Genomic DNA, 18,352 nt, shown 5'->3' with positions numbered 1-18,352 from the left:
AAAGAAGGATTTCCTGAATTTAGCACAAGATTGAATGTCTGCAGGGAGCTGGTTCCCTAGATGTTCATGGATGGAGACTCCCTCCTTCCCCTTTCTTTTTGGATTCCACTTCTGCCACCTAAACTTTTTCCTATGTCAGGGTACTTTTTTCCTCTCAGTAATAATGCTTCTAATTCTTATGTGAACTCAGCTCAGATAATCTTTCCATGACAGCCCTACTTTGCCTTGGATGTGAAACCTGTGTTAGTTACTCTTGTCATAAGGAATCTGTCTGTGCTAGCCCTGTACATTGTCCTTGAGGGGACCTCCTTAAAGTCAGCCACATAATTACTGGGAGAAGGTGACCTACTCACCCAGAGCGATAGAGAGAGAGAGAGAGAGAAACAGAGAAACAGATTGAGAGAGGCAAAGATGGAGATGGGCATTTCCCTACAGCCTGACATGACAGGAAGATAACCAACCCCTTTTATGTTTCTTCTGTTTTAATTGTAAAGGAGAGTAACATTAGGACAAAAAAAGGAAAGAATGAAAATTATTAAGAAAGAACTGAAGGGCTGAGACAAGATGGTGGAGACAAGGCAGGAAGTTTCCCGAGTTCTCCCCAGTTTCTCTCAGAAACACCTTTAAATCAAGTCTCTAAAAACTTTTGGAGTGAGAGAATCTACAAAAAAGATGAAGTGAAACAATTTTCCAGCCCAGGATAACTTAGAAGTACTTCAGGAAAAGTCTGTCTCACTTCAGTAATAAAGAAGCACAACTCAGCATAGGCAGTTTCTGTGGAAACAAGTGGGAGGCTCTTAGTCACAGTACACATCAGCATGTGAGGCCTAGTTCTTCTGGCTCATTAGGCCAATGGCACAGCAGGCCAGCTGTGATGCCTCTAGCACCAGCGTAGTAGGCAAACTACCAGCCCTGGAACCTAGGGCACAGCAGGTAGGCCAGGCCACCCTAGCACAGTGGGCAAGACATCAGCCCCCAAGGCCCTGGTGTAGGTAGCCAGTGATGAGGACCCTAGTCCCCAGTGCAAAAAGCTTGGAACAGTGCCCCCTGCACCCCAAGAGCAGAGATCAGTTTTTTTAAATGAGTGAAAAATTAAGTAAAGGCCCAGACCATAGAAGTGTACTATGGCAGCAGGAAAGATCAAAACACAAACTCAGAAGATGAGAATAATGTCAAAATGCCTTCATGCAAAGCCTCAAAGAAGAAAATGAATTGGTCTCAAGACCAAACAGTCCACTTGAAAGAGCTCAAAAAAGATTCTTAAATCTTTTTTTAAAAAACTCTTTAAATCAAGTAAGAGAGGTAGAAGAAAAACTGGGAAAAGAAATGAGAGTTATGCAAAAGAATTGTAAAAAAATAGTGAATAGCTTGGAAAAGGAAGCACAAAAAAATGACTGAAGAAAACAATTCCTTTACAAATAGAGCTGCCCAAATGGAAAAAAAAAGTCTACTGAAGAAAACAACTACTCTAAAAGTAGAATTAGCGAAATGGAAAAGGAAGTATGAAAGCTCACTGAAGAAAATGATTCCTTAAAAATTAGAATTGGGCAAGTGGAAGCTCTATGAAACATCTATGAAACTCTATGAAACATCAGGATTCAGTTAAAATTGAAAGAATGGAAAAATAGAAAAAAATATATAATACCTATCGGAAAAAACAAGTGACCTGGAAAATAGATTCTGGAGAGATATTTTAAGAATTATTCAACTACCTGGAAGCCATGATAAAAAAAAAGAGAGTGGAGAGCATCTTTTAAGAAATTATCAAGAAAAATTGCCCTGATATCCTAGAACTAGAGGGCAACATACTCAATGAAAGGATCTACGGATCAGTTCCTGAAAGAGATCCCAAAATGAAAACTCCAAGGAATATTGTAGTCAAATTCCAGAATTATCAGGTCAAGGAGAAAATACTACAAGTAGCCAGAAAGAAACATTTCAAATATTATTGAGCCACAGTCAGGATTACTCAAGATTTAGCAGATTCTACATTAAGGGACTGGAGGGCATAGAATGTGATATTCTGGAAGGTAAAGGGGCTTGGATTACAATCAAGAATCAACCTCCAAGCAAAACTGAGCATAATCTTTCAGGGGAAAAGCTGGGTCATTCAATGAAATAGGTAACTTTTAAACTTTCCTGATGAAAAAACCAAAGCTGAACAGAAAAATTTATGTTCAAATGTAAGACTCAAGAGAAGTATAAAAAGGCAAACAGGAAAGAAAAACAAACAAAAACCAACAGCATAGTATTCAATAAGGTTAAAATATTTACATCCCTACACGGGAAGATGGTACTCATAAATTTTAAGAACTATATTTCTATTAGTGCAGGTATAAGAAGTATACATAGAAAGAAGGGAATAAATTCATTTTGATGCAATGATATAAAAAGTAAGGGGTGAAAGAAAGGATTGTACTGGGAGAAGAGGAAAGGGGGAGGCAGAATGGGGTAAATTCTATCACATGAAGAGGCATGAAAGACCTATTATAGTAGAGAGAAAGAAGAGAGTGAATGAGCATTGTTTGAACCTTTGATTGACAAAACTGAAAGTAAGAAAACTAGAAGCCGGTTTTATGAAAAATCCAGTAAAATACATAAACCTATCATTCATTTAATTTTATTTTTAAAAAAATCTCCAAAAAAGAAGAAATCCACATTACCACTATGAAAAATGAAAAGGGTGCATTCACTAGCAATGAAGAGGAAATTAAAGGAGTAATTAGGAGCTATTTTGCCCAACTGTATGCCAATAAATCTGATAATCTCGTTGAACCAGATGAATGTTTACTAAAATATAAATTGCCCAGATTAACAGAAGAGGGAATAATTAAATAAAGCCATTTTGGAAGAAGAAACTGAATAAGCCTAACAAAGAACCTCCAGGGCCAGAGGGATTTACAAGCGAATTCTACAAAACATTTAAAGAACAATTAATTCCAATATTATATAGAGTTCTAGCAAATTCATTTTATGGTACAAATGTGGTGCTGATATAAACCAGAAATAGCCAAAAGAGAGAAAAAAAATTATAGACCAAATTCTTTAATGAATATTGAAGCGAAATGTTAAAATCAAATATTAGCAATGAGTTAACAGCAATTTATCATGAGGATAGTTAGTTGGTTGTTGTCCTTCATTCTTTAAGAAGATCAAAATGACGTCACTATGCTAGGGGCAAGTTTCCATATATCCAGCTGTGGCTGATCAGACCAATATGAGCTTGGAATGCTCTATCACAGGTCAGGCACAAATAGTCCATTTGAACATATGGGGTGGATATTCTAAATTTTGCATCCTGTATTTCCTTTCAGCTGTTTCAACTCTGCTTTGCTCATAGAGCACAGCACCTTCTCTGATATGGGAATGCCATGCTGAGCAGTCCTGTGCCAGTGTCTCCCATGCCACAAATCAATTCCAAAGTTCCTAAGAGAGACCTTGAGAGTATCCTTGTATCACTTCTTCTGACCATGATGTGAATACTTGCCCCGTGTGAGTTCTCTGTAAAATAGTCTTTTTGGCAAGTGTATGTTTTGCATATAGAGTTGCACTCTCTGAAATACAGTTTGAATGCTTGGCAGGTTAGTTCAAGTAAGAACCTCTGTCTGGTATTTTACCCTACCAGGTGATCTTCAGAATCATCCTAAGACAATTGAAATGGAAGCGATTCAGTTTCCTGGCATGGCACTGGTAGACTGTCCATGTTTCACAGGCATACAACAATAATACACTATGACCAGGTGGAATTTATACCAGGAATATAGGGCTGGCTCAATATTAGGAAGACTATTAGCATAACTGACCATATCAATAACAAAATCAACAGAAATCATATGATTATCTTAATAGATGCAGAAAAAAAACTTGACAAAATATAGCATCCATTTCTATTAAAAACATTAGAAAGCATAGGGGAAAAATTGAATTTTCCTTGAAATGATAAGTAACATCTATGTAAATGACTACATAAAGTCAAATGAAATCACTACCATTATCTGTAATGGTGATAAGGTAGAAGCTTTCCAATCAGATGAAGGATGAAACACAGATCGCCATTATCACCACTATTATTCAGTACTGTACTAGAAAGGTTAACTTTGGCAATAAGGGAAGAAAAAGAAATTGAAGGAATCAGATTATGAAAAACTATAACTGTTTGCAGAGGATATGATGGTATACTTACAGAATCTTTGAGAATTAACTAAAAAGCTAGTTGAAATAATTAACAACTTTAGGAAAGTTGCGGGATATAAAATAAATTCAAATACATCACCAACACTTCTAAATATTACCAACAAAGCCCGACAGCAAGAAATAGAAAGAGAAATTCTGCTTAAAATAGCTGTAGACAATATAAAACATTTGGGAGTATACCTGCCAAGACAAACCCAGGAACTATATGAATACAACTACAAAACACTTTTTCTACAAATAAAGTCAAATATAAATAATTGGAAAAATACCAATTGATCATGGGTAGGCTGAGCTAATATAATAAAAATGACCATTCTATATAAATCAATTTACCTATTCAGGGCCATACAAGTCAAACTAAAAAAATGTTTTACACAGCCAGAAAAATTATAACAAAATTCATCTGGAAGAACAAAAGATCAAGAATATCAAAGGAATTAATTTTTTAAAATGCAAATGAAGTTGGCCTAGCTGTACCAGATCTAAAACTACATCATAAAGTAGCAATCATCAAAAGTATTTGGTACTGGATAAGAAATAGAGTGGTGGATCAGTGGATTAGGTACATAAAGCACAGTAGTAAATGACTAGAGTAATCTACTGTTTGAGAAACCCAAAGATTCCAGCTTTTCGGATAAAACTCCCTAATTGACAAAAAACTGTTGGGAAAACTGGAAAATAATATGGCAGAAATTACGCATAGACCAATATCTCAAACCTTATACCAAGATAAGGCCAAAGTGGGACCATGATTTAGACATAATGAGTGATACCATAAGCAAATTAAGAGAGCAAGGAATAGATTACCTCTCAGATCTGTGGAAAAGGGAAGAGTTTATGGCCAAACAAGAGTTAGAGAGCATTATGAAATGCAAAATGGACAATTTTGATTACATTAGAGTAAAAAGGCTTTGCACAAACAAAACCAGTGCAACCAAGATCAGAAGGAAAACAGAAAGATAGAAAACAGTTTTTATAATCAGTGTTTCTGATAAAGGCTTCATTTCTCAAATACATAGAGAAGTGAGTCAAATTTTTAAGACTACATGTCATTTTCCAATTGATAAATAGTTAAAGGATATGAACAGGCAGTTTTCAGATTAAGAAATTAAAGTTATCTATAGTCATATGAAAAAATTATCTGAATCACTATTGATTAGAGAAATGACAATTAAAACAATTCTGAGGAACCACCACATGCCTATCAGGTTGGCTAATATGACAGAAAAAGAAAATGATAAATATTGGAGAAAATGTGAGAAAATTGGCACACTAGTGCATTGTTGGTGGAATTGTGAACTGATCCAACCATTCTGGAGAGCAATTTACAACTATACCTAAAGGGTTATAAAACTGTGCATACCCTTTGATCCAGGAATACTACTACTAGGTCTGTACCCCAAAGAGACTGTAATAAAGGGGAAAGGACCTACATGTACAACAACATTTGTAACAGTTCTTTTGGGGATGGCAAGGAAAAGGAAATTGAGTGGATGCCCATCAACTGGGGAATGGCTGAACAAGTTGTGGTATATGAATGTTATGGAATACTAATGTGCTATAAGAAATGATGAGCAGGCAGATTTCAAAAAAATATCTGGAAAGACTTCCATGAGCTGATGCTGAGTGAAGTGAGCAGAACCTGGAAATCACTGTACACAGTAACAACCACATTGTACAATGATCAACTATGATTGACTGAGCTCTTCTTGGCATTACAATGATCCAAGACAATTCCAAAAGACTCCTGATGAAAATGCTATCCACATCCAGAGAAAGAACTATGGTGTCTGAATGCAGATTGGAGCATACTATTTTCACTTTGGTCTGTGTGTGTGTGTGTGTGTGTGTGTGTGTGTGTGTGTGTGCGTGGCTTTTCCCTTTTGTTTAGTTACTTTTTTCACAACATGACTAATGTGCAAGTATGTTTACATGATTGCCCATGAATAACCTATATCAGATTCCTTGTCCTCTTGGGGAAGGGGGAATGGGAGGACAGGAGGGAAAAAAAAATCTGAAAAGCAAAATCTTATAAAAAATAAGTGTTGAAAACTATCTTTCCATGTAATTGGAAAAATAAAATATTATTTACCAAAAAAGAGAAAGAAATGATGAAGGAGATGGTTTCAGAAAAACCTGGGAAGAATTATATGAACTGATACAAAGTGAAGTGAACAGAACCAGCAGATTATTGTATACAGTAATAGCAATATTGTAATGATGATGAACTGTTAATGACAGCTATTCGGATCAATACAATGATCCAAGATAATTCTAAAGGACTTATGATGGAAAATCCTACCTACCTTCTAAGAAAGAACTGATGGAATCTGAATGTGAATTTTAGCACACTTTTCACTTTCCTTATTTATCTTCCTTTTTTTGAATATGGCTAATATGGAAATATATTTTGCGTGATTTCACATATATAATCGATGTCACATTTCTTGCTTCTCAATAGGTAGGAGAAAGGTGGGAGAGAATTCAGAACTCAAAAACTTTTTGAAATTGAATGTTAAAAACAAATAAATTTGAAGTTTTTTTTTAAAAAAAAGAGAAGTGAACTTCAAGACACAACAGGAAAAATAGTCAAAAAGAATGTAGTTGTTTTAAAGGAGCCCAAGTTTCTTTTATTATTGGTATTACTAGTATTCTTTTTGTGAAATTAACAAACAACAAATCAAACAGTCATTTCAAATTTCTTTGCCAATTTCCCCATACAGTGGAGAAAGCACTTAATGTATGATTGCTGAACAGTTCTCAGTGATCTCTGAGGAGCTCTAGTGCATAACAGAAGTGTTAGATACTGGGGAAGGTGGTGGGGCAGTGATGATTATCCCAAGTTTCCAAAAGCTGAGAAATAGGAAATAGTGATTCCAAAAACTAAAGGCCAGATAGCTTGACATCAACCCCAAGAGATATTCTGGAAGTGATTATAAAATGGAGGGTTTATGAACCTTTAGTAAGGGAAGTAGTGATTGTTACAGGATCAATACAGTAAAGAAAAAAGGGCATGCCTAATTAGCCTTTCTTTTCTTTCCTCCCTTCCTTCCTTTCCTCCCTTCCTTCTTTCTTACTTACTTTCTTACTTTTTCTTTCAAATAACATTTCCTTCCAATTTCATGTGAAAACAATTTTATCATTTTTTTTAGATTTTAACTTCTAAATTCTATCCCCACCTTCCTCCTCTCTTCACTCTGAGACAATATGCAATCTCATATAGGTTATACATGTGCAATCATGTAAAACATATTTCCATATCCATTGCCAATTTATGGGCATCATCTCAGATTCCTATCTTTTGCTACCTCAAAAAGGGTTATGAATATTTTTGTATGTTCTTAGATCTTATTTGGCTTAAGACTAATTGCTCTCTAAGTCTTGTTCTGCCATCAAGTCTGACTCTGTTATCCCATAGACCATAGCTCACTAATACTGAACATTGGATTTTCTTGGCAAAGATACTGGAGTGGTTTGACATTTCCTTATTCAACTCATTTTAAAGATGAGGAAACAGGGGGATGTGATTTGCCCAGGGTCACATAGATAGTAACTGTCTGAGACCAGATCTGAACTCAAGAAGATGAATCTTCCTGACTCCAGGCCTGAAACTCTATTCACAGAACCATCTAACTGCCCATTATATGAGATAATTTTCCCTAGCCTTTCTTTCCCTCCCCCATCCCACCCTCTTTTCCCTCTTCTTTCTATTGTTTTCTTGAGATAATCAAGACATATATCAAAGTTGCAGCATATAAAATAAACCCATATAAATCCTTGGCATTCCTATACATTACTAACAAAGACCAACAGCAAGAGATGGAAAGAAAAATTCCATTTAAAGGTACTGTAGGTGCTATAAAATATTTGGTAGTATACCTGCCAAGACAAACCCAGGGCCTATATAAACATAGTTACAAAACACTTCTCAGACAAATAAAGTCAGATCTAAAAAAAATGGAAAAACATCAGTTGGTCATGGTTAGGCTGAGCTAATATAATAAAAATAATGATTTTACCTAAATTAATTTACTTATTCAGTGCCATACCAATCGAACTACCCAAAACTTATTTTACAGAGCTGGATAAAATAATAACAAAATTCATCTGGAAGAACAAAAGGTCCAGAATATCAAAGGAATTAACGAAAAGAAATGCTAGGGAAGGTGGCCTAGCCATACTAGATATTAAACTGTACTATAAAGCAGCAGTCATCAAAAATACTTGGTACTGGCTAAGAAACAGAGTGGTGGATCAGTGAAATAGATTAGGTACACAAGATGCAGTAGTCAATGACTTCAGCAGTCTGCTCTTTGATAAACCCTAAGAATTCAGCTTCTGGGCTAAGAATTCCCTATTTCACAAAAACTTGGAAAATGGTAGGGCAGAAACTGGGCACAGACCAATAACTTACACCGTATAACAAAATAAAGTCAAAATGTGTTCATGATTTAGGAATAAAGGCTGATACTATAAGCAATTTGGGAGAGCAAGGAAGAATTTACCTGTCAGATTTATGGGAAAGGGAAGAATTCATGACCCAACAAGAGACAGAGAGCATTACAAAACGCAAAATGGATAATTTTGATTAATAAATTGATAAATTGAAATGTTTTTCTATAAACAAAGCCAATGGAACAAAGATTAGGAGGGAAGCAGAAAATTGGGAGAAAATCTTTACAACTTGTATCTCTGATAAAGGCCTCATCTCTAAAATATACAGGGAACTGAGCCAAATTTATAGGAATACAAGTTATTCCCCAATTGAGAAATGGGCAAAGGATATGAACAGGCAGTTTTCAAAGGAAGAAATTAAAGCTATCTATAGGCATATGAAAAAATGCTCTAAATCACTATTGATTGAGAAATGCAAATCAAAACAACTCTTAGGTACCACATCTCTCCTGTCAGATTGGCTAACACAACAAAACAAGAAAATGATAAATGCTGGAGAGGATGTGGGAAAACTGGAACATTGTTACATTGTTGGTGGAGTTGTGAACTGATCCAGCCATTCTGGAGAGCAATTTGGAACTATGCCTAAAGGGCTATAAAAATGTGCATACCCTTTGACCCAGCAATACCACTTCTAAGGCTGTATCCCAAAGAGATCACACAAGTGGGAAAGGGACCCGTAGCAAAGAATTGGAAATCAAGGGGATGCCCATCAATCGGGGAATGGCTAAACAAGTTGTGGTATATGAATGTAACGGAATACTATCGTGCTATAAGAAATGGGGAAGATACGAACTTCATAGTAACCTAGAAAGACTTACATGATATGATGCTGAATGAGAGGAGAAGAATCAAGAGAACATCGTACAGAACCACAGACATATTGATTCTGCGATGACTAACTTTGATAGACTTGGCTCTTCTCAGCAGTACAAGGTTCAAAGACAGCTTCAAAGGACTCATGATGGCAAAAGTTTGCTACATGCAGAGAAAGAACTGTGGAGTCCGAATGCAGATTGAGGCAAACTATTTCCTCTCTCTCTCTCTCTCTCTTTTTTTTCCTCTTCTTTTTCAGTTTCTTTTTTCTCACGATTCAGTACATTGGTCATAATTCTTCTTTACAACTTGACTATTGTGTAAATAAGTTTAATGCAAAGGTATATGTAGAATATATATAGGATTCCATGCTGTCTTGACCAGGAGGGGAGAGGGGAGGGGCAGGGAAGAAAATTTGGAACTCAAAAACATGCAGAACTGTGTGTTGTAAACTAAAAATAAAAAATCTAAAAAAAGATAATCAAGACATAGCAGAACCACTACTAGGCCTTCTCTAATAGGACTCCTTCTATTAACCCTGATGATGATAGGTGTCTGGGATGGGGGGAAAGGAACACATGTATCATTTCCCCATATGTGAATGTAAGCACTTTACCCTTATATAGTCCTTTTTCATTGTTCATTCATGTTTGCCTTTTTCTATTTTTCTTCACATGTTTGAACTTCAAAGCTTGTCTGTAGCTCTCAATAAGAACACTTAGAAGGTCTTTAGAACAAGAACACTCATTAAAAATCCATTCACATAGCTTCCTGCCCCCCCTCCTCCCACTGCCCAGTAGCATCATTCTCAGCTTTGGTAAGTAAGCTGTTTTTGGCTGTAAGTCTATATCCTTTGCCTTCTGGAATATACATATTCCAAGTTTTCTGCTCCTTTATTTTGGTGGTTGTTAAATCATGTGTGATCCTGACTATGGCTCTTCTTGGATTCTTCCTTTTTGGCAGCTTGGTGCACTTTTTTCTTCAACCTCAAAGTTCTGGATTTTGGTAGTGATATTCTTGGGAGTTTTTACTTTGGAGTTTCTTTCAGGAGGTAACCTGTTGCTGCTTTTTTGGGGGTGTTGAGTTTTCTGCTTTTGTAGGATCTCAGAGAAATGTGGGAAACCTACAAGCTTTCAGTGCTCACAAAGTGGTCAGATCCAGGGCAAAGTCTGATTCCTGCTTCCTGGTCTCAGCTCTGAAACTTTCTGACCTGAGTTTGGGTCTGAGCATGAATAGATGTGGCTGCTGGACTCTACCCCATCAGCCAGCTGGAAAGATCCATTGTCTCAGGGCAGCAGCACTGTAGGTTCCTCTTTGGTCTGGAATTCCCACCCTGGTTTTTCTTCTGCTGCCTAGGTTAAACTTTGAAAGCGAGGCCCTGCTTTTTTCCTGGAGTCTGAGCCATGCCTGCCTGCCTGCCTACCTGGCACAACCATTGCTATTGCTGGCTTCTGAACTTTGTCCTTTCTTCATACAGGACCAGGGCTTTCCTGGCCAGAAATGTCAGGCCTGTGTGCAGGTCTTCTTCTTCCTCTGCCCTCACCTTTCAGCTTTGGACTGGGGAGTGGGTCACAAAGCTGCCAGTTCCCATCTGTCCTAGTTGCAAGGCCCCATAATGGCTCTGGGGATAGTCTGGTCTGAGTCTCAAACATCCTCTTCTCCTGGCACACAGCCTCTCCCTGGGCACTGGAATGCTCAGAGTCAGGTATGATTCTGGCCTGACCCCAACCCAGTGTCAGCAGACCTCTCTACCTCTCTCCCTTTCCTGACTTGGGCTAGACAAATTACTCATTGTAACTGTTCTAGATCTACCCATTAAGATTCAAGCTGGTGCCTTTTCTAGCCCTATTTGTAGAAGTTTGTGGAGCAGAGCTTACTATACTGCACCATCTTGGCTCTGCTTCCACTGTCACTTTCCAAATACAAAATACCCCTCCTCATCCACCATACATCTATCTGTGTTGTCTACCCTTGTTAGAATGCAAACTTCTTGACCTCAGGATTGTCCTTTTAGTAAAGACTTTTTTATTTAAAAACTTTGTGCTTAGGGGTTGCTTTCTTTGATCTTTTAGGGTATAGGCCTCACAGTAGGGTCCCTGGGTAAACAGAGCTCCTAACTTTTGGGGAATAATTCCAAATTGCTTTCCACTATAGCAGGAGAAAGCCACAACTACCACCAATGGTATGTCAATGTGTCTATTTTCATGCGGTCCTGTCAACATTTGTCATGTTCCTTCTTCTTCAACTTTGTCAGTCTGATGAGTGTGAGGTAGAACCTCAGGATGATTTCATTTCTCTATGAGTGATTTGGAACAATTTTTTCGTGTGGTTATCTGTGTCGTCTTTCTTCCTTTGCAAACTCCCTGGCTATATCCTTTGGCCAATTATTTATTGGAGGTTGTCTCTTAATCTTGTACATTTGAATCATGTCCTTTTCTATCTTGGAAATGAGACCTTTATCAGACAAACTGGTGCAAATAATTTTTGCCCGGGTAACTGATTCAAATGGACTGTTTGTCTTTACTTTTGCATATATATTCCCCAATGCACCATAGTGCTGGGCACATAGTAAATAAATACTTAATAAATTCTGCATCATCTCTCATTCATTCATTCACATAGCCAGTAACTAATTCTTGAGTATTGCCACATTTCCTACCAAGCAAAGGAAAGGTACAACAAAGCCCTGAAGATTTGATTTGTTCCATTTGTCCCTAGATTCTTTATGCCTCTAACTACATATGATATGTCTTAAATTAAAATAAACTTATATTTCATAAATACCTTCTTTTGAAAATGTATTTTGATATTATGAAATTGACATAGTCTCCAAAATATGGCGTTAGAATCATGGAGGCAGTGGATGGTTCATGGGCCAGCTGGGCCACCTTGCCCAATAAGTAACTCAATCATTGCACATCCACTCAATAGTCATTCATGGAGTGCTTTCAAGGCATTGTACTAGCCTTGCTGGGCCTGCAAAGACAAACATCTCAAAAGTCTCTGACCTTGAAGATCTTACATTCAACATTGAGAGAAACAAATGAGAGCTACACTGGTAGGTAAATACAAAGTGTATGAAAAAATGATTCAAAAAAATTGCAAGAAGGGGTAAACATGTATTTGGGAAGAGGGTCTCTAGCAGTATGTTGAAGGAAGCTAGAATTCCTGAGAAGTAGAGGTGAGGAAGAGTGTCTTGTAGGCATCCGCTGTGGGATGTTGGGGACTGTCTATGCCAAGGCTTGGTGGTAAGAGATGGAATGTTATAAGTATGACCAAGTTGCTTTTCCTTCCTTGGCCTTCGTGTCTCTCTCTGTGAATTGATAGGGTTGTAATGACCATTAAGGTCCTGTCTGCTATGAATTCTAATTAAGCATGGTATTGTCTGTTTTTCAGCTTCTAGATGATCCAGCAGTCAAAATAAAAGTCAAGATTCAGTCTTTAATTTATCCTGCTCTTCAGGCTCTTGATGTGGATTTACCATCATATCGAGAAAATGCCCATATGCCCATGCTGCGAAAATATAACATGGTTCTGTTTTGGAGCTTGTATTTCACCTCAGACAAGGCACTGAAGGAAGCCATGCTTGCTAACCAACATACACCTGTGGAGTCCAGCCATCTCTTCCAGTTTGTCAACTGGAGTACCCTGCTTCCTGAGAGGTTTCAAAAAGGACACCTGTATACCAACCCAATTCATGGACACTCTGACCTTGCAAAAAAGTACCCGGGATTTCTAGATGTCAGAGCATCCCCTCTGTTAGCTGATGACTCTAAGTTACAGCGTTTGCCCTTGACCCATATCCTCACCTGTCAATATGATGTCTTAAGAGATGATGGGCTCATGTATGTCTCCCGCCTTAGGGCTGCAGGGGTCCAGGTTGTCCATGAGCATGTGGAAGATTGGTTTCATGGAGTCTTGTCATTCAGTAAATATTTTAGAGCAAGCCGTAGGGAACTCAACAAATATCTGAAGTGGCTAGAGGAGAATCTGTAGTGATAATTCAGCTCTTCCATTCCCCCAAGATCCTGTTTCTTATGTGTGCATATCACAGTATTGGCTGCTGGCAGGGGTGGAGTAGGCTGGGAATAGGGATTAGAAACTGAACTAAGAGATGGTTTGACTGTCCTGAACATAAGATTTGTGCACAGATAGATGCAATAAAACTGAAGCAAAGGGGAGAAAACATGCATTGACATGTCATCAAGTCAAATATCCTAAGTGCTTAGCAGAAGTTCAAACCAGATGAAATGTGGGTCCGGAGGATGATTGGTGAAGCTCCTGTCTTTGTCTTGAGCAGCTCACCTGCACCCTCAACCATTTCCTTCATATGCCAACCTGTGTGTCCAAAGAAGAATATGTAAATGGATCCTGCCAACCTTAAAACACTGCATAAATGCTAGTGATTATTGTTGTCATGGTGGTTTTTATTGTTACCAACACCTCCAACCCACCAGGTCCCAAAGTGAAATCCTTGTCCTCTTCTGTATAAGTCTGCCCAACCTTTCATTGTCCCTGTTTCTGTGGATGTCCATGAGCTTTGAAACCTCCAAGTCTGGTTTGACTCTTTTTTCTCCTTCATCCCCTAAACCCCCAGCCCCCATGCAAGCAGTTGCCCATTTTTGCTGATACTGCCCCCTCTTTTTCTCTCACGGTGGTACATTTGGTTTCATTGCTGGGGTTAGAGCAAAGACCAAGATTGGGGGTTCATATGGAATTTTTTGGGAAGCTAGGACAAACATGAGCTTTGTTATTGTTTGGCACCATGTGGAGGCAATGAAAAAAATAATCCACACTTACTATATGACAATGTAGGCAAAGGTTCAGCCCCATGCCCAGCTGGATAAGGAAGGAGATGTGAATGACATCAAGGATCTTAGTGGGAGTAATTACTCTGGGGGTGGGGGTGGGGGGAGCGTCTGAGCAGGAAAGTTTTGCATCCTCAAAATGGCCTTGATTGAGAACAGGTGATCAAGGTCAGATGTGGGAGGGGCATTCCTAATTCGATCCAGATGTGATGGGCAAATTCTCCAGGTCACTTATGGGTACCAGACTTAGTGTGGAGAGTTTCAGAGCCCCCATGAGTGGGGTGGGGGTGGCTCACAGCTTCCAGTGGGCTGGGGGGCTGGTCCAATCAGGAGCCGGCATAGTTTAACATGGTTTAACAGCTTGAGACAGGGTCTGAATGAGCCAGGATACTAGAAAAGTACATGCTGTCTATGACTGTCTATATGTTTAGGGCCATTATGAACACTTAGCCTAAGTGACTGCATATTGGACTCCCAGCTACAAAATATTTAGTTAAAAAAATCACGATGACCATCCACTCACAATGCACATTTTGGGGTTAGGTTTAGAGTTAGATCCTTTCATTCATTACCACTCTAGCCAAGTACTTCCTCATGTTTCAGCAGGACTATCGCTTTATTTTTTCCTCCAGTCTTTCTACCTCCAGGTTCTACTCTCTTCAATAGTTAATAATAGTTGATATATATATTTATTAGGTGCTTATTGTGTGCCAGACACTGGAATATAGCCACCCTGCATTCTTCAGAATCCGCATCTTCCTTCAGAGCACATTCAGTCAATAAACATTTATTATGCACCTACTATGTGCCAGATACTGTGCTAAGTGCTGGGGATACCAAAAGTGACTACTCTCAGGGAGCTTCCAATGCCATGGGAGAGACAACATTCAAACAAATATATACAAACAAGCTACCTACAGGATAATAGGAAATGATGAAAAGATGGAAGGCATTAGAATTAAGAGGATTTGGGAAAGACTTCAAAGACGGGGTTTTACTTGGGACTTAATGGAAGCCAGGGAAGCCAGGAGGTAGAGATAAGGAGGAAGCACATTCCAGGCATGGGAGACAGCCAGAGAAAATTCATGGGGCCCAGAGATGGAGTTTGTTTGTGGAATAGCCAGGAAAGGAAGATTTCTTCTTCAACCTTTCAAATATCTTTAATGTAGGGATACAATCCTGGCTCTCAAGCGGGAGGGTTGAAGGTATCTCACACCTATCAAGCTCATCCCCTTCCCAAGCTATATAAATGTTTATGCCCTTGGTTATGCAAAAGATTATTTCCAATAGCAAGTTGCAACTAGACCCATTTATACAAATAAGACAAATGGAATTCAGATTAGAACACAGAAGAATGATTGGACTCTTCAGCAAGGGGTGAGGTAGAACCTCCAGTCAGCCAAGGAGGCAGATGTAGTCTTACCAAAGGAGTTTACAAGGAGAGCCTGATCTCTTTAGTGTTCTAAGTTCTAGACATCGAGGGCCATGATGAAGGCTGTTTTCCCATTAGTCTTTGGCTTTGGAGGCTTTTGTTGCCTATTCATAAATTCATGCCTCCCCTCTCCCTCAGCCATTTCTCTTAAGGTGAATCCTTCGATTGTATCCAACAAAATACAAGTTCCTTCTCCCTCACATAGTGTCATAGCTCAGCATTCTCTTAGCCAGTTAAGGGTCATGTCCCCAGTCAGAGGGCTGTTCCTTAGCAAAAATCTGCCCCAGGTGAGAGCCAAGAAAGGACTCCAGATAGAAATATTTCATTATACATATATGTGCATCTGTTGTTTCTATGGGTAAGACAAAAGCTCTCCAATGGCTAGAATTATTTATTTTGTCTTTGTCTTTCCATACCTTAGCATAGTTCCAGGGTCATATTAAATGGAAATGGGAATTCAGTGATCTGCTTGTTACCTCCAACAAAGCAGATCAAAAATGATCCACATCCGCCAAGCCCACTCAACTCTTGGGCATGCTCTTCCCTAATTTGCCATGGGTTTGACTCCATTGGTGGAAGCCTTCCTCATTTTCTCCTAAAATCAAAAGGATGAAAATGGATTGATGGGATGATCCACCTGTTATGCCTTACCTTTGTCAAGTGGGCAGGCCATCTACCCTTCTTAGCATACATTTCCCTAATGATATCTTTTACTCTTATTCTTCAAAATTCCTCATCGTGGTCATGTTGCAGCCTGCTCATGACCACCACCAACCACTCCATGGCCTTCTGTGGGATATTCACTTTCAATTCTTGGAGGTGCTTGTGTTCCACATATCACAGCCTCACAACAGCAATGGCCAAATATTGCAAGCGTTGGAAGAAGGGACCTTGGCAATAGCATAATGTTAAGTACAATTACAAAGATTAGTATTGTAAACATCTATTTCTTGACATCACAAGAACTTCACAATATAAGCCTGATTCCTGTAAACTAATACAGCACTGGCTACAGGCACATCTATTTGATCTCCTCCAACTTAACAATAGTCTTCAATAATCAGTTAATAAGCATTTATTAAGTGCTTATGGTATGCCAGGCAATATTTCTAACATTTACTTAACCACTGAAGCTAGGTGGTATAGTAAATAGAGAGCTGGATCTGGAGTCGGGAAAGCCTGAATTCAAATCCAACCCTGGGCAAGTCACACACTTTAAGCCTCAGTTTCCTCATCTATAAAATGGGGATAACAATAGCACCTAATTCCCAGGATTATTGAAAAGATAGAATGAGATAATATTTGCAAAGTACTTTGCAAACTTTAAAGCGCTATATAAATGCTTCTTCTTCTTATTGTTTGGATGAAATGAAATGTTTCCCACTCAATCTTGTTTAAGTACTTTTTTAGAGCTTTCATTCAAACAGTACCAGTACAAGCTGCATAGAGAAAGAAAATTAGAGGAAAAAGTTTACCTGGTAACGTTGACTTAATTATTCATGCTTGAATTTGTAGGTGAAGAGTGTTATTTCATTTTCACAGAATCACAGAACTTTTGAACTGGGAAGGTCCTTAGAGATCTTTTAAACAAAGCTTCTCATTTTTGAGGTGAAGAAATGAAGCATACAGAGAGTTCATAGTACCAAGGAAACTAGATCTGGCAGCAGAAAGTGGTGGTTTGAATCCGGCCCAAATACAAAATCATGTTATCATGAGCAAGTCATTTCATCTCTGAGCCTTAGGTTTCTTATACGTAAAAAGAATCTGGCTATTTAATATGGTTTCTGTGAGGAAAGTACTTTATAAACCTTAAAATATAACATAAAAGTATTATCTTTGCCATCATAATCTTCGTCATCATCATCATCACCATCACCATCACCTTACTCTGAGCTCACACAATAGAAGGGGTTCTATATACCGTGTTTTATTATTAGTCCTTTATGCAATACGGTGGTATTTTCATGTGCATCTGGAAAACCTCATTGTGCTTTATTAAAATTGGCCTTAATCATCAAAGGTTTGCCAAACAAGGTTTTCTCTGTTGTTTTTCTGGTGTCTTTCCAGGAACATTGCATAACTTTGATAAATGCGTGGGACATATCTAGTTGGAAGAGAACCTTTCAGATAATATTTTCTTATTAAAAATAAGAAGAACTTTTTATAGTCAACAGAGAAGCACAAGGGCATATTGCATTCTCTACAATTTTTATAGTCAATTGCATAATGCCAAAGATGTGGTATTCATAGGAAATGATATATAAAAATCTGCTTGTTTCCTATTATTAACAATGTCAGTGATGTCCTCTCCATTGTTGTATAAATTATTCTTCAACACTTTTCTGTAAAAGATAAAGCAGTAGTCAGATAGGTTAGTCATGGTAAGTATGTTTTCTGTATCTGTCTTCATCTCCATCTCCGCATCTGTCTCTCTATCTTTGTCTCTCTTGTACCACCATAAACATACATATATATATTTCTGGGATCATTCTTTCACATATATTATGAAAAAAACCCTCAATGTCTTCACAAATATCTCATCACCAACAAGACTTTTCTTAAATATATTGAGTATAATTTGGTTGCTTTTCCCTTCTTAATTCTCTTGAGTACTGTTTCTACCTCTGGAACATTGCAATTGTCTCCT

At 38.2% G+C, this 18,352-nt stretch overlaps 1 protein-coding gene across 1 annotated transcript in view; it reads left to right on the top strand.

The window, feature by feature from the left end:
* Positions 1–13,881, top strand: part of LOC118849113 (arylacetamide deacetylase-like) — a 33,112-nt gene extending 19,231 nt beyond the window's left edge. Inside the window, exon 5 of the mRNA XM_036758200.1 lies at positions 12,862–13,881. Coding sequence (XP_036614095.1) covers positions 12,862–13,461 — 600 coding nt within the window. The 3' untranslated portion in view covers positions 13,462–13,881. The remainder of the gene's footprint in view (positions 1–12,861) is intronic.
* Positions 13,882–18,352: the final 4,471 nt, after the last annotated feature.

The sequence above is a fragment of the Trichosurus vulpecula genome, chromosome 4 (assembly GCF_011100635.1).
Source record: "Trichosurus vulpecula isolate mTriVul1 chromosome 4, mTriVul1.pri, whole genome shotgun sequence".
Lineage (NCBI taxonomy): Eukaryota > Metazoa > Chordata > Mammalia > Diprotodontia > Phalangeridae > Trichosurus > Trichosurus vulpecula.
Note: the sequence above shows the minus strand (reverse complement) of the source record. Positions and strands in the feature narration are given on the sequence as shown.